The sequence below is a fragment of the Nothobranchius furzeri genome, chromosome 1 (genome assembly GCF_043380555.1).
Source record: "Nothobranchius furzeri strain GRZ-AD chromosome 1, NfurGRZ-RIMD1, whole genome shotgun sequence".
NCBI classification, from domain to species: domain Eukaryota; kingdom Metazoa; phylum Chordata; class Actinopteri; order Cyprinodontiformes; family Nothobranchiidae; genus Nothobranchius; species Nothobranchius furzeri.
Genome location: NC_091741.1, coordinates 96,324,589 through 96,341,554, shown reverse-complemented (window position 1 = coordinate 96,341,554; position 16,966 = coordinate 96,324,589). Strand labels below are relative to the sequence as shown.

General features: G+C 43.0%; 1 protein-coding gene across 2 annotated transcripts; it reads left to right on the top strand.

The window, feature by feature from the left end:
- Positions 1–13,055: 13,055 nt before the first annotated feature.
- LOC139070294 (T-cell surface antigen CD2-like) lies at positions 13,056–16,481 on the top strand. Of its 2 annotated transcripts, none has more exons than XR_011520836.1 (4): positions 13,056–13,251; positions 14,225–14,545; positions 14,679–15,128; positions 15,672–15,802. XR_011520836.1 is itself a non-coding variant. In XM_070552183.1 (4 exons), exons 1-4 carry the CDS (start codon positions 13,194–13,196, stop codon positions 15,848–15,850), a joined length of 816 nt encoding a protein of 271 aa, XP_070408284.1. In that variant the 5' UTR covers positions 13,056–13,193; the 3' UTR covers positions 15,851–16,481. The 2 variants fall into 2 exon arrangements, 1 of the variants encoding a protein (XP_070408284.1); XM_070552183.1 differs by having other exon boundaries at positions 14,679–14,936; positions 15,672–16,481.
- The last annotated feature ends 485 nt before the right edge of the window (positions 16,482–16,966 follow it).

The following is a 16,966-nucleotide window of genomic DNA, read 5'->3' as shown; positions in this document are numbered from 1 at the left end:
TGATGTCTTAAGTTTATTTTCTGTTTACTCTGATATTTTAAAGTTAAACTCCCATTAGTTGTCACACACACTGATGTGTGTGCAAAGTTTTTTTCTCCACAGTTGACGCATTCCCTGGGGGGGGGGGGGGGAGCTGCAGACACAGCTGCACCTGGGAACCATTTGGTGGTTTAACCCCCCAATCCAACCCTTAATGCTGAGTGTCAAGCAGGGAGGGATTGGGTTCCATTTTTTAAAGTCTTTGGTGTGACCCGACCAGGAATCAAACCCTGATCTCCCAGTCCCAGGGCGGACACTCTACCACTAGGCTACTGAGCTGGTACTTTTATCACTGACTGTGGCCTTCATAAACATCAGGTGGAGAAACGCTGAGCCTCACTAGCAGCAACAGCAGAACTCAGGTTTCCTCTGCTGTTAAACAGGTCTTGTTGTTGCTGATGCAGGACTTTAGGGTCAGGACATTTATACTGAATGTAAAATGTATTAAACCCGAGTCAATAAAAGCTGCTTCTTTCAACCCACCTCTGGTTTATGGAATATTCTGGAAGTCCTCCTTCCCAGTGTTCAGTACTGAGTGATCTCCTCTAACAGAAGACAGATGAAGGAGGATGATGTGAGAAACGCTCAGCTTCTAAAGAGGAACTTTACTAAAAGTTGTTATCATTTGCAGCTAAAACCACATGAAACAGCTCTATACTTTATTGATGAAACTTCCTCTTATTTTTAAGTTTCTTCTTCTTTCCTCTGTGCTATAAATATTTCAAGAGAATAACTGAAGCTTTTACCATCAGTAACTTGTTCACTTCAGAAAAGGCAATACTCAGTTTTAAGCTAAATATTCTTTTAAAATTTTTACTTGGATTGAAACTAATTTTCTGTTGTCATTGAAATGCTGAGAGTAACAACAATTCATAAGAGTGTTTGTTGTAAGTTAGAAATAAAGATTGATTCAGAGAAAAGGAAAACCTTCTCAAGAAAATATGTAAATTTAAGTGAAAAATACTGATAACAGCTTTAAGAGTTAGGACACGAAGCAGTGGAAGAAACATGAACAGCTGCTTTAGTATAACTCATAGAACACCCCCCCCCCCCCCCCCGCCTACATTTTTTTCATTCGATGCACTTCTAGATGTGCATCTCCTCAATGACAGATGACAATGACAGCAGCTTATGTCGTGTAATATTATGATGTAACACCCCTACATCACCATGTCATTATTTATTAATGGTTGGTTTCTCAGCTCACTGTTTGAGTGCTGGTCTCTACCAAGTTCACGACTGCGACAGGCGTGTGGTAGCCTATGCTAGTAAGCTCTTGTCTGGGCCTGAGTTGAAGTACTCAGACTGTGAAAAAGCTTTGCTTTCCACCATGTGGGCAGTTAAGTACTTTGCGAACTACATTGGCAGCCAGAAAATCATCATTGAGTCACAGCACCAGCCGGTGACCTTCCTTAACAGTCAGCGCATCAGAGATGGTGTGGCGTCATGGCTGCTGGCTCTTCAAAGCTTCGACATTGAGGTGCGCTACGCCCAGAACCGACGTAGCCCTCTTGGTATGGGTTTGGCTGCGTGCCAACACTGCTCGGATGACACCTTCGCGTCAGTCCCACCAGCCAGCCCCCCTCAGACTCTTCTAAACCACCACTACTACGACCAGGACCTGAGAACTCACCTGCTTGCAGCATTCTGGTTCGCACAGGCATCTCTGGAGAAGTCAGCTGAAGGCAGAAAAACTTATTACGATAAGAAAGCCTCACATTCCGAACTCGAGGTGGGTGATGAGTCCTGGTACTACATTTTCGCTCCCAAAACGGGTGGTCATAAGGGGAAGCTGGCTAAGAAACTTTTGCCCAAATGGTCGGGTCCATACCTGATAACAGATAAGATCTCTCCGGTCGTGTATCAGATCAAGATCGCCGGCAAGAACAGGGCGCCCGTCTACAAATGGGTACACAGGGACCATATCAAACTGCACAAGGGTTCCGCAGATTTGGCCGATGACAACAACAATCTACAGGCTTCAAAAGGGGGGTGAAAAATACGTCCCGTTGGTTCCACAGATTTCTATCTCGGGTTACACAAATTTGTTTGTTTGTGAGTGTGCATGGTTGTCTTTCATGTTATACGTCACGTGCAGACTTAGGGTGTGTTGAGACGGACGTGCTGTGGGCTCCTGGAGTCAGGTAAACGGCCAGGTAACAGTAAGTGGGTTAGGCCATATAGTACTGTTGTCCAAAATTTTGTTTTTTTTTCTCTTTACTAATCACAATTCCTTATGGGTACATTCACATGAAGGTGATTACTAACTACTGATTTACATTTCAGTACTGATTTACATTTCTGTTTTTTATAGTATCTTTGAAGTTGATTTAAAAGTGATTGTTATGATTGTCAACGTTGATTTCTCTTACGGGCCATAACCAATTTTGCCCCTATCCTGACAGCATGTATTTCCAGTGAGGATTCACTGATACCAGATAGGGTTATTTCATTTTCTGCTTTGCGCATCATCCTTTTTGCATCTCACACAGTGAAGGTTGCATCCATTTCTTCACTTAATGGGTAATTCACATAACACTTACACATAGTACAACAGGTACTCATAGAGTTAGGTTTTATTTCTTTGATGACATGAAATGCAATTTTGTCGTGTCTACATTGAAGTGCCTGCACTGTGCTCTCTCTCCTCTGCTGAGCTCGTGAGGATCCTGCTTCCTGGGGGTGGATCCGTGACTCGTCATCTGCATCGACTACTCCTGGGTGGTGCTTCGGCTCGTTGGCCTTGGACGACCGTGGTTCCGGCATGGCTGCTGGGACACCGCATTCGTTGGGATTACTGTCTACGGCTCGTCCCTTTTTGTGGATTACGATAAGTACTGTTGCAAAGTTCAATTTTTATTTGGAATATTACCCTGCCAGTGGATACAAAGATCAATTTTATATTTGGAATATTACCCTGCCGGTGGATACAAAGATCGATTTGCTATTTGGAATAATTGCCTGCTCGTGGATATACACAAGATTTGCTCCTGCTTTGCATTTTTGCCCGTGGGGATATAAAGCTGCTGTTGGTTCAATTATGGCTTCCCTGGGGAATAGTTAATAACCTGCTGACTTGTGTTCTTCCTGAGGAGTGTGCGAGACTGTTCTTCGGTGTGGGGTTCGTACCTCACCACAGTTGGCCGTTCCAGTGGGATTGCATCCTGTCGGTTGTGAAGATTCTTCATAACTTGGGTTTGTTCAACGACCAAGTGGTCTCTTGCAGGACCACATTGACCTTGAAAAGGGGGTGTGTGTAGCGTTATGAAGCTTATAATGGTCTGCCCTTAACAGCTGCCCCTTCACACAGTAACATCACCAAGGTCGGACGCTTGGTTCAGTATGTTTACATTCCAGAAGAAGAGAAGAAGAACGCTTTTCATTAATTAATCAAAGTACTTTATTTGTGATAAGCTAATCAAAGCATATGTTGATCATTAATAATCAGGTGAATGATCTGTGAAATAAAGATGTCATGAGTTATGTGTTTAATGAATAAACAGGACTGCACCAGACAGACTGATATACATTACCATGGAAACGCATGACACATTAGTCTCAACCAATCAGAACTTTCGTCTGTGGTAGGGCAGAATCTGGGTTGTTTTATGAAAGTCGTCCAATCCGGTTTACTAAGATTTATAAACAACTGGGAGATATAAAAGAAGGCAACGCCATTTTATAGTCAGTTCCACGTTAATCAGTTACATGTTAAACTCAGCTCCAGGACATCCGAGGTCCTAAGGATTTCCATCGTCATCATTAAGAAGTTACAGGCTGGCCAGCTGTACTTCCTACTTTGAGCTGAAAACTGTCAAGCTGGAGATTTCCGTCGTTTGAACCAACGAGACGACGTTCCTTCAAAATAAGAGTAAACTTGTTGACGCCTGCCGATGCTACCTGAGTCGACACTTCAGACGGGCGTTGTGTGCTGTGACCGCTGTTTCAACCAGCTCCAGTACCTCTGAAGGTCCGAGGACCTGGCAATTCGTGATCTAACACGGGAGGCTGCCCCAGGGTATGTAAATACCGCAAAATGGCGGCTCATGTCATCAGCTTCTGAAGCCTCGTGGTAGCCTAGTCATAACAACCAGATTCGCTACTTCAGCCTAGAGATTCTGAACAACACACACACCCACACACCAATACGAAACATCCAAATCCATATGCATTCATCATTGAGATAGTCCTGGTAGATTGTAAGAATTTATAATGATAGAAATTAAAGATTCTTAAACGATCCCAACTCTCTCTTTTCTTGTCTCTCAGTCAATACAGAGTGTTTAAGTAAACTCCCTGATGATAAAAACAACCACTTCTGATAAATTACTTAGATCTAATTACAGTGTATAAATATACAAAATCAGATCATTACATTATCTAATTACAGTATATAAATATACAACTTGAGATCATTACAACACCAATTCAATCCTAAACGTAACAATGTGAAACAAACTGAGCACAGCCCTTGAATAAACACCCCACGGCTCCACTATAGAAACATGTAGTCTGTAGTTAATTTCTGTCTGGTTAATCTGTCTGACTCGTTTAATTTCCTGTAGAGTCATGGGGAGCTGCCGTCTCAGCAGATTTCGGACTGGGACATAACAGGTTTCCTGTCCATCATAGGAACACACCAAGGCAAAGAAGACACGCAACCATTCACACACTCACACACACAAGGGGACAACTTTACCTGACATGTATATTTTCTATTTCCTGGGAGGCAACTGGATCAACAAAACCCAGTTAAGCATGAACTAACTGCAGATAGATGAGGAAAAATCTAAGTTGTGTTTACTCTAAAATAATTTTGTCATTTTTCTCCACTCATAACAAATTAAACAAACTCCTTTTGTCACCCCACAACACATTTGCTCCTTTTACAGCATATTTAGCCTCTTAGAGTTACATTCATGGCAGAATAACAGAGATGCACCTAAGCACAGGTAGCAGGTATAGCTTTGCTGCTCTCTGCACTAAACTTGCATTTAACAGAAACTGTTTTAGTTGGAAAACTGTTTTTCACTTTAGAAGCATCATTTAAATATTTTAATCATGTAACCATCATGGTCTTCAAATCTAATGATTTTTCTTTCTTTTGGGAAAAATTAACTCATCCCTTTGAGACAGCATAAACCTGCATAAACCCTAACCTGGTCAGAAGCTTCTCCTCTATAGAAAAAGATGTGTCACTTGAATGCACCACGGCTGCTCCTTCAGAAGAGTTTAGATGAAACCAAAACCTAAGACGAAATCAAAAGATTCTATCATCTATATAATTAAAAGAAGCATATTTGCCTTGCAGCAAGAAGGTCCTGGGTTCGCTTGCCAGCCTGGGATCTTTCTGCATGGAGTTTGCATGAAGTGTGCAGCCGCTGTGTGTGTGTGTTTGTCCGAACGGAGTTCAATCACCGATGGCCATTAAATTAGGATGATCAAACGTCCTCTTTTCCCTAGACATGTCCGCTTTTCACTTTCTGTCTGGGGAGTCGGGGCTGGGTGGATGTGTGATTAGCAATAAAGATTGGCTACATATGTAACAAATGATCAACAAGATGTGATAATTCCATATAAATATGAAATATCAATCTGACTGATCTTTAAATGTATAATCAGAAGATTATATTTTCTTTTGCTTATTCAGGGACCATAAACACTCTTCATATTCATTCAGACAGAGTCAAGCATATAGTTTCTAAAAATGTATTTATTTCTATTTCCCTAAACTAATGATTGTACAAGACAAGTGTAACAGAATGAAATAACTATTTTTTCCCTTCCTCTGACACAGGACTAGTCTGCATGAGATATGGTCTCAAGGTCTCATGCATTCGCTTCTAACCTGCTTATGTTCAGCTCAACAGAAGAACGAAGAATGGACTCTTTTCTTTTAATTAATCAAAGAACTCTATTTTAAAGCTAATCCAACCAAGTGTTAGTCAATAAATAAATATGTGACCGATCTGTGAAATCAAAATATTGATTACTTTATTATAATCCTATAGAATATAAAGGTACTATGACTTTAAATGTTCCAACAGGACTGATTTCACGTAGCGTTAAAAGACATGACACATTACTTTCACTGATCCAATCAGAACTGACAGATCTGATGGAGGCGTGGTTTTGATGGTGTCTGGGAACTCTTCAACTTTTCATTCGACCATAAACCATAACATCCAAAGTATAAAACTATGCCACGTCATCTCTTTTTTTATTATTTTTTTAACCGTATCCTGTCTCACTGTGAAGCAAACAAAATTGATGTCTGAATGCTGGTAACAAGCCTTACAGATTTACTCTTAGGTGGAGCATCAAAGCATCTGCTTTTAATGTCACGCCTGATACTTAAAACTTTATTGTTATTGTTTTTGAATGCTTTGTAATTCCGACCAGACACAGAGTCAGAGGTGAAAGAGAAAGGAAAAGACAAAAGGTGGGGAGAGAGGGGGAAGGGGGTGGGGGGTCCACAAAAATAAACAATAATGAACAAGAGCCTGCTTCTAGACCTGCAGAAAGAGACAAAAAAAGCAACAAAAAAGGGACACAATAACAATACAACAAGATCAAGCTATCACTGCGTCAACTTGTTGAATAAATATATAATCAACGTTGTTTAACTGAACAATCACACGATAATAAATCACAGTGCATTAAGTGCCCACCATAGTCTTAAGACCTGTGTTGAACGTGCCCAAGCCCATACTTTTGAGAGCACCATGTGAGCACCTGTGTGTGTACATGCGCTTGTTTATGTAAGGTTTCTTTATAGGAGCGTCCAATAGAGAGTGTGAGGGACCACAGATCTGCCCCCTAAAGATGCGTAGGAGACGGGGGGAGCTCCAAGTCCCAGAGATCCAGGCGCTGCCCCAGAACACAGGAACCCCAAGGAGACTGCAACCAGAAAGGCCCCCGTCCCCCTCGAGAGGCACAGAGGATCGCCCCGAGGGGCCACAACCAGCAGTCCCGGGAGATATCAACGGCAAGCCCACAGGCCCGCCCGCAGCAACCCACCCCCTAGCTGGCCAAGCCCGGGACCCAGCGACCCGGGGCGACCACCCCCCGCCGGGGACCCAGCAGAGCCCAGGGACCCAGACCCCACCAGACAGCCACCGGGATTGATCAGGCAGACGCCAAAAATCTTAAACCCCCTGACCTGGGAGCCACGAACATTCAGGCAGACCAAGGCACCGCACTCCACACCAGGTGTGGCAGGGGGAGGGGAGAAGAAGATCTATATCATCAAAAGAAGTCCCAGGAGAAGGGAGGTGTCAAAGGCCCCACCTGACATATGCAGTCATACACAAACACAGTCACACACTCCCTCCCTCATGCTCACACATTCACATACAACCAAAGACTTACAAAAATGCACCCCGGACACCCACTCATGCTCCCCATTCACACCCTACTCACTCTGGTCCCGGTACTGCTGCACATGGGGTACAACCATTACCGGTTACCAGAGTTTGACACTTTCTGCACGGGTGCTGATGAGCAGGCTCCCCCGCCCAATGCTGAGCACAGCAACCCACCACCCCAGGCCCCAACCAGATGGCCAGATCGCCCTCCTAGCCTCCAGCCCCAAGGAGACTGCAACCAGAAAGGCCCCCATCCCCCTTGAGAGGCACAGAGGATGCGGCAGCATACATGTCAGGACCTGACCCCTAAGGCCCCGCCCAGATCCCCACATGGGGCCGGCCACCCCCACACCCCGAGCCCCCAGGCCCCCACCCAGACCTGCCAAGGGTCAATGCAGTTGCCAGGCAGCGACCCATGGCTGCCGCCAAGACCTCCAAGGGGCCCCACTCACAACCACCGACAACAGAGGTGTGCTAAGACCCGTAGTCTCCCTCCGCCTGCTCCAATATAGTGTTAGTGTGTGTTGATGAGGTGTTTTCCATGGCTGTGGTGAGTGGGCAGTGCGGGCATTGTCTGGCCTATGCCAGCTGATGCCACCGCACCACCCCACTTGCACCCACAGCCCTTGGTGTTTAAGTGCAGTTTAAATTGGAAGTGGGCACCGGCACTCGGGATGAGGCTGAGAAATCCCCCTGCCAACTGCCGTTGAATGTGCTCACTCCCATGGCCCTAAGTGTGTGTTTGCGTGGAAAGTCGTTGGTGGAAATGTATAAGGTGCAAATAAAATTGGGGGGCAGGTTGCCACAGGAATGCAGAAATGGGGTCCATACCCACACTCCTTGACTTGTCCACCCCCCAAGGTCCTATGTGCATGTTTGTGTGATGATATGAGGGAGCAGGAGGAGAAAAATATGCGGGGATAGGGAGGAATGGCTGGTTGGGCTTTGCCTTCCAGGGAGCCAGCTCCCCCACTGGCCCCAATAGGCACCTCTGTTGTCAAAATGCCACCCAGGGCATGGAGACCCCAGCCCATCTTGCCAGGACCCAAAGTAGCTGCATTGCAGAGCTTCACGGAGTCCGAGGGCACCAACCCAGCCCCACCCCAGCAAAAAATCTACACCCATCCCTGCATTTGCACAACTTCCAGAATATATAAGACATAGGACATCCAGGTAAGGTTGGGTCCTCCCCCTCCTGGACCTCCCCCTCCCCTGTGATGGGACAGCAGAGGAGCCAACATCTACCTGAGGCCCCTGAACCCAGGCCAGGCACTGTTGCATGTTCCTGCCTTCTTCCCGGCAGCATACATGTCAGGACCTGACCCCCAAGGCCCCGCCCAGATCCCCACATGGAGCCGGCCACCCCCACACCCCGATCCCCTAGTCCCCCACCCAGACCCGCCCAGGGTCAATGCAGCTGCCAGGCAGCGACCCATGGCTGCCGCCAAGACCTCCAAGGGGCCCCAATCACAACCACCAGTAGTCCACCCCCCGAGGCAACCCAAGCACCTCCAGAGGGGGGCAACAGCCCCCCAGTCCCAGACACACCCAGTGAACCCACCTCCAGGGAACATCCAGATACTCCAAACTCAGACCCTCCACCCCCTCACCCACATCATACCGCAGGACAATATCAATGGTCCCCCATCATCGCTATGTGATGGAACCGATCAAAGGTGCCCATAGAGATTGATTTAAAGTGGAAGCAGAGGCTAAATCAAGTGTAATATGATCTGACAAAAGATTTCTATACTGGTTAATGCAAAGAGTTTCTCTATTTTTCCAATTCAAGAGAACAGTTTTCTTAGCGATGCATATGGCAGTCAGAACCACGTGAACCAAAGATGTTTCAATCGGGACATCGTCCAGGTTTCCCAGTAAACAAAGAGAGGGGGCGGTTGGGATATGGCATTTCAGACACTTTGACAGATCTTCACATACTCTACCCCAAAATTCCTGGACAGGTGGACAGGACCACAGTGCGTGAATGTAATTGTCAGGAACGTTGTTTGTGCAGTGTGTACAAGTGTCAGATGACACAAACCCCATCTTGAACATCTGATGACCTGTATAGTGTACTCTGTGTAGAATTTTGTACTGAATTAATTGTAAATTGGGGTGTCTGATCATTTAAAAGTTTTAAACAAGTTTGGGACCAGAAGTTCTTGTCAAAGCTGATAGATCCACCTCCCATTTTTCGATAGGGATTGCAATTCTACCGTCTATTTTGGACAATGTCTTACAAACTTTAGACAGTAGTTTGGGGGGTTTGAGATTATAGAAGTCTAATACCCTTGGTGGTGTTTGTAATTCTATTTTATTGAGTTTAATCTTTTGTTTGACTACAGATTTAATTTGGTGATATTCTAAAAAGCTGTTCTTATCCATTCCAAATTGGGAGACTATTGGATTAAATGTGATAAAGTCCAATCCTTCATATATTTGTACCAGGTATAGGATCCCTTTATTTTTCGAGTCCAGAAGGTTCATCATTTGGTTATTTTGCAAAAGATCAGGATTATTCCAGATAGGTGTGCATCTGCATGGTATTAGTGAGATGCATGCCAACGAATAGCCTTAGACGCAAACAAGCATTCCAGCTTCCTGTCATGACCAGCATATATCTCAAGACTAGATGGGTCGTATTGGAGCTAAGCTATGACTTCCTGATTCCTAGTGGTCCATGTCCATCCTGACCTCGTGACCCCCTGGATCTGAACGGGGGTTTTCATACAAGGGTGCGTAGACTTGGCACAGATTGCGTCAGATGGTTTTTATAAACAAATCTCTAGCTTATCAAACCAGACAGCCAAATTGATTTTACAACCCAGACTCCACAAACTCTCAGATACTTAAGAAAGGTTTTGCTAAAACATCTAGCTTCCATTCCATCATTTCACACATCACATTAAATCACTTCATATCATTCCATCATTCATAGCTTGTCTTGTATAATCATTAGTTTAGAGAAATAGAAATAAATGCCATAAATCCTCTGATATTGGTCTGTATTCAATTAACTGCGGGGTATCATATTTTGGCCGGTGTCGGAGTCGGCGGAGGTGAATAATGGCCGGTATTTTATTGTGGCCGGGTGGAATGTGGTAACAAGCCAGTACCACGGGGGTGGGGTGGGGGTGGTGGTGTTGTGTGTGTGTGTGTGTGTGTGGGCGGGGGGGGGTTGGGGGGGGGGGGTTGTGTCATCTGTCTCACTTTTGATTTGCCAGGGACAGACCGCGATTTGGCAGGTGCGGAGACGAAGAGGAGGCGAAAATTTGATATCAAGTTGAAAGAGAACATGCGCTGCAGAACACTGGGGAGCAATAGGGGTTGTATGAACTAGTCGACTTCAGTGACTTTTTATAACTGTCATCGACTAGTCGCTGTCACGTGATAATGACCGGCAAGATGCAGACCTCGGAAAAGACAGCAGCCTGCAGTCAGCAGGTGACAAGCTCCTGCACGTCGGGGGGGGGGGGGGGGGGGGGGGGGGGGGGCAACTCGCTGTGCCAGAGCGTCGGTACTGACACCCGCCGTAAAACGGACATTTAACCAAATAGTGACCTTTTCCTTCTTGCAATTTCACCTTCCCCTCACCCCATCCCAACATTAACCAGCTTACGCACGCAAAGCTCTGATAGCTGACGCGCTTCAGACATCTGCGTCCTGAGCACGGCCACAGTAACATTATCAAATTAGGTGTTGCCACCTCAAAAACTAATTTAACACGCGATCGTTCATGTCGGCTCATTTCCTTTAATGTTTTCTGTCTTTTATTTGCGCCTGATGCATTTTGCTGCTGTGGAGCGGGTTAGGGTTAGGGTTAACCCTTACCCTAACCCAAGAAACTCAAAAACAAGAGGAAGTTTCATCAATAAAGTGTATCTATCTATCTATCTATCTATCTATCTATCTATCTATATATCTATCTATCTATCTATCTATCTATCTATCTATCTATATATATATATATATATATATATATATATATATATATATATATATATATATATATAATTTATATATATATATATGTATGTGTGTGTGTGTGTGTATATATATATTTTTTTTTTTTCTTACCAGGTATAAACGGTTGTGATCACTTCCTGTCTTATCTGTCTGCATGTGTAATTCTGAGTCTGATCAGAATCAGGGACAGATTCACATGTTTACCACCTGATCCAGTAAAACCATTCTAAAGGAAGTTCTGGTTGGCCTGCTGTTGAGGCTGTTAGGAGTGTCTTGAGGTGAAATATTCAGTTTTACATATTTTCTTCATCCTGCTTTTGCTTTCTGACAGTTTTCCATTAGCCATGTGGTTGAAGTTTCTAGAAAACATTTCAGAGTGTCCTCTTTAATCTCGTTTCTTTTGGTCAATCATGACAGAAGTTATGCAGAAAAATATATTTGCTAAATTCAAAGAGAGAAAATGAATTGTTGCACAAAGCTGAATGGTTGCATCCTATAATTTAGATCAAAGTTCAGCAAACATGAAACATTTCCTGTATGTATGTAAAGTGTGTAACCCTCTCAGGCTCAAAATAAGTTTTGATAAAAGGATGAACAACTAAGTCCTTCATGGGTACTTCTGAGTTTAAAATGCTCATGAAGTACGTATGTGGAGTAACCAGGTAGGTAGGTTTTAACGTTGCAAATCTGCAACGCCTGCCTCCAGAGGGTTAAGTAAGTATTTAAGTTCCTGATTAGCAGCAGTAACTCCTGCATGAGGTGAACATCTATGTGTGTTCACACAGAGCTGTTTCGTGTGGTTTTAGCTGCAAATGATAAAAACTTTTAGCAAAGTTCCTCTTTAGAAGCTGAGCGTTTCTCACATCATCCTCCTTCATCTGTCTTCTGTTAGAGGAGATCACTCAGTACTGAACACTGGGAAGGAGGACTTCCAGAATATTCCATAAACCAGAGCAGCTTTTATTGACTCGGGTTGAATACATTTTACATTCAGTATAAGTCCTGACCCTAAAGTCCTGCATCAGCAACAACAAGACCTGTTTAACAGCAGAGGAAACCGGAGTTCTGCTGTTGCTGCTAGTGAGGCTCAGCGTTTTTCCACCTGATGTTTATGAAGGCCACAGTCAGTGATAAAAGTACCATCTCAGTGGCCTAGTAAAAATCTGCAATGCCTGCCTCCAGAGGGTGAATGTGGTCCTGAGCATCATCTGAGGAAATTCAACAAACTCTGTTTCGTGCTATTATTGGTTCAACGTTTCTACAAAGGGACGTTCTGCCTACAGACTCTCAAAGACACTCTGCTAAAAGTTTCCTATGTTAACCCTTTGATGCATGAATTATGAAATCTTCAACCATGATTTTTTTAAACAATTTTTTCATTTGTCTTCAGGTGTGAATGAAACAAATTTCAACAAATATTTTTTGTAAAATTTTATCATTTACAAATAATTTAGTACATGTGTACCTCAGTGGACAGCGTGCATTCTGAGCATGAAATATGTTGGCTTGGCTTACTGAAGTCCAAATGGAGGGGCTCAAATGTAATAAAGTCTTCAACAGCTGTGCTTAATAGCAAAAATAAATAAATAACAATTTTGAGTACCTGTCCACTGTAGTGACCATTATGCATCAAAGGGTTAAACCACTTCCTTTGCTGTAGCCTGAGAAGTGAATACAGATGAAAACTGTCTGGTGAAGGTTTTCACACATTCTCCTCTGAGGCGGATCACTAACAGGACCCGCTGCAGGTTGATCAGGCTAAAACATCCATGTTTGCTCTCAGAAATAATTCAGAACCAGTCTGAAAGCTGAGCAGACATGAAGGCTGGACTGCTGCTGCTGCTGATGATGATGATGATGATGGGGGTCTTTCAGGGTGAGATTTAAGCTGTGTAACATTTAACTTTCTTAGCTTTGTGTTTAATGATTCAACAAGTTAAACTGTTAATTTAATGAAATATTTTGGGATCTTTTCTAAGATAAAACAGGCTCCATGCATCATGTTATTTATTAAAATAATGTTCTTTTTAATTTTTGTGACTTTATCGTAAAATGTCTTTAGTGTAACTGCAGCCTGTCGCTCCTGTTAAAGGTTTGATATCTGGTATGTTCACTTTACTTGTGTAAAAACTAACCTAAGACCCACTAGGGATTGATTCTCACCAGTAGTACACCAGCAGGTGGAGCAGCTGGTCACTGCTCTCTGCCGTCCTGTCAATGGTGTCATCTTTGTCCTTTTCCATCAGAATCTTGTGTTTGTTAAAGTGTGTGTGAATGGATGAATGACTGGTGTGTTGTAAAGTGTCTTGGGGGTTGTAGAACTCTAGCAGGCCATTTACCGTTCATTAAGATTATTTCAAATAGTTATTCAGTCTCTAAACTTGGAAACTTATTTGTGTAAAATATTGTTTTTGACATCAGGATCGAACTCTACTCCAAATCTGGCCTCAGTCACAAGATATTATAGTCACTGAATGTGTTAACATACAGCATTTCATTTTCTTTTTAGTTTGGCAAGCCTACTATTATTATTATTATTATTATTATTATTAGTAGTAGTAGTAGTAGTAGTAGTAGTAGTAATGCCATTGCTATTGTTCCAGCATCATATCAGAAACTAACAGCAGCAGAAAGTTATTAACCTATTGTTGAACCCTAACTGGTATTTTAATCCTTATTGATCTGATGAATAAAAGGTTTATTTGGTCTAATAAAAATGTTAGTTTCAGCAAAATCAAGTTTCAGTATTAGATAAATGTGACCAGTGTGTTTCCTATCATTGTAAAAGTTAAATCACAAACAGATTAATTTTCTCATGAATTAAATATTTATTAATTTTTTATTTCCAGCTGTAGAAACATTCTGTGACGGCAGACAGGATGGAGCTCAGTGTGTCGGAGCTTTAGGAGGAGCTGTGGACATCCAGCTGGTGGACAACGCTGCAGAGATACCCAGATTAGACTGGAAAAAGAATGGCTCGTTTATAGTCCTGTGGATAAGTAACAATACTAAAACTATCATAGGGGACAACAGAGTCACGTTTATTCCCAGTCCTGGAACAGTTAGGATCAATAACCTGATCAGGGATGACAGTGGACAATATAAACTTGGGACCTTTGATTCAGTCGGACGTTTTACAGCAAAGAGGACTCTACTGTTGTCTGTTGAAGGTAAACAACTTTTTAGACCTTTTGAAGTAAATCTTAAACTACTAATCTGCACATTTTCTTCTATTTTAGTAAACCAGATTAAAAATCAACCATCTTCCTATAATAATATTCATTCATCCCATGATTCTCTCAGCTGGTGTGTCGTCTGTCCAGCTGGTCTCTGAGTGTTGGTCCCAGGGACAGATGCAGGTGTCCTGCTCCTCTGAGGAAGGGGACAGTCCTCAGTACAGCTGGACTCTGGATGGACACACACTGACAGACTCTGAGCTCTTCTCTGGAAATAGTCAGACTAACATCATCGTTCTGAGACAAAATATCTCAGGACGTCTGGTCTGTTCAGTCAGGAACCGAGTCAGTGAGTCCTCCAGAGAAAAGGACATATCTACGTGTGGTGAGTCACAGCATCATGGGGAAGAGTCTTGATTTATTTTAGACTGATAATTATCATTTTATTTGCTCCCAGACTTCATTTTCATTAACTGCACTTCCAATGGGACTCACATATCTGAGTGGGTGTTTAGAGAAAATAACACTCTGTGTGTAGAACCAAAACCAGCCCCTACAGCAGTAACACACACTGGGGGTAAGGAGACAGAGTTAAATTATTTATCCACTATTAACTCGTCCTCCAATCAAACTGACACTCAGGATCTCGTTTAAAGACCCACTTTTACACTTTGGCTTTTAGACAGTGACTCGTTTGTGTTTTATTGTGTTATTGTTTTAATGTGCTCTTATTATTCATGTTTTCTCTGCTTTTAATTGAGATTTTTATCCTTTGTTTTAGCTCCTTGTAATGGGTGTGTTTTGTTTTAGCCTGTGCAGCACTTTGGGCAGCTCCCATGCTGCATTTTAAATGTGCTATATAAATAAACTATGCTATGCTATGCTATGCTATCTCCTTTGGTTCTTTAGTAAGTGAAAGCTGACTCTGCTGCTAAGGGTTGAACTGGATTTATTAACTCAGTAAAAACTGAATGAGTTTTTGTAAAGACGTTTAAGCTAGAAAACATTTTTAACAGTAATTATAAAAGCTGAGTCTCAACATGGACTTGATTATTCCAAACCCCATAAACATGTTTCTATATATTTTTATGTGATTTGTTGTTATTGTGTCTCTGAACAGGGCCTCCTTCACCTTTACTCATATGTGGATTACGATTTCTCCTGGTTGTTCTCCTGCTCCTCAGCATCTGTCTCTATTTCACTTGGAGGAAAAAGAAAGATGAAAAAGATAAAAGTTCTGCAGACTCAGAGGATCGAGACAACTCTGTGATGATGGTTGAAATGAGTTCTGCTTCTTAAAAAGCAACAGTGTCTTTATGGGTGTGAGAAATGATGAGGCCAACATTTGTAGAACTATTGATTGTAATTAACTTTTCTTTTTTTCTTTTGCAAAATTCAGCAAGTTTTATGCAGAAAATTTGATGTGATCCAGAAACACCTAATAAAGGGTGGTTAGCCAAGCAGGACCTGCTTGTGGCTGTGTCCACGCTGTGTTTTATCAGTGCTAACATGTATTTGCTATGAGTAAAGATTGTTCTGAGTTTAAAGGAGGACGTCTGCACAAATGAGCTTTAATTAATGAGGCTCCAGCTATTTTATTTTTTCTAGTGTGATAGAAGTGAATGATTTCACCTTATTGTAGTTTAGTTTTTGCATTTCTATTTTTGCATTTATTTTTACTTTAAAACTATTACTTGGGCAGCAGAAGCATCGATTTACATGACTATAATAATAAAAAAGGCTGATTTGCTGCCATGTGTAGTTTTGTATCTTTAAGACAGGAACTGCATCTTTTCGGTACATATTAAAAACCTGTCAGTGGTGACTCCGATGTCTTAAGTTTATTTTCTGTTTACTCTGATATTTTAAAGTTAAAGTCCCATTAGTTGTCACACACACTGATGTGTGTGCAAAGTTTTTTCTCCACAGTTGACCCATCCCCTGGGGTGGGGGGTGGGGGGTGGGGGTGGGGATGAGCTGCAGAGACAGCTGCACTTGGGAACCATTTGGTGGTTTAACCCCCCAATCCAACCCTTAATGCTGAGTGTCAAGCAGGGAGGGATTGGGTCCCATTTTTTAAAGTCTTTGGTGTGACCCGACCAGGAATCAAACCCTGATCTCCCAGTCCCAGGGCGGACACTCTACCACTAGGCCACTGAGCTGGTACTTTTATCACTGACTGTGGCCTTCATAAACATCAGGTGGAGAAACGCTGAGCCTCACTAGCAGCAACAGCAGAACTCAGGTTTCCTCTGCTGTTAAACAGGTCTTGTCATGAGCCGGGTGAGTACTCGGCACGTCATCTAATCATCTCTGAGTTTTTACCTGCAGGAGAGGGAGCGCAGCTGATCCGCATCAGACTGATCAGCGGGGCGGCTTTAAAAGGAGGACGGTTATCCTCATTCGATGCCGGAT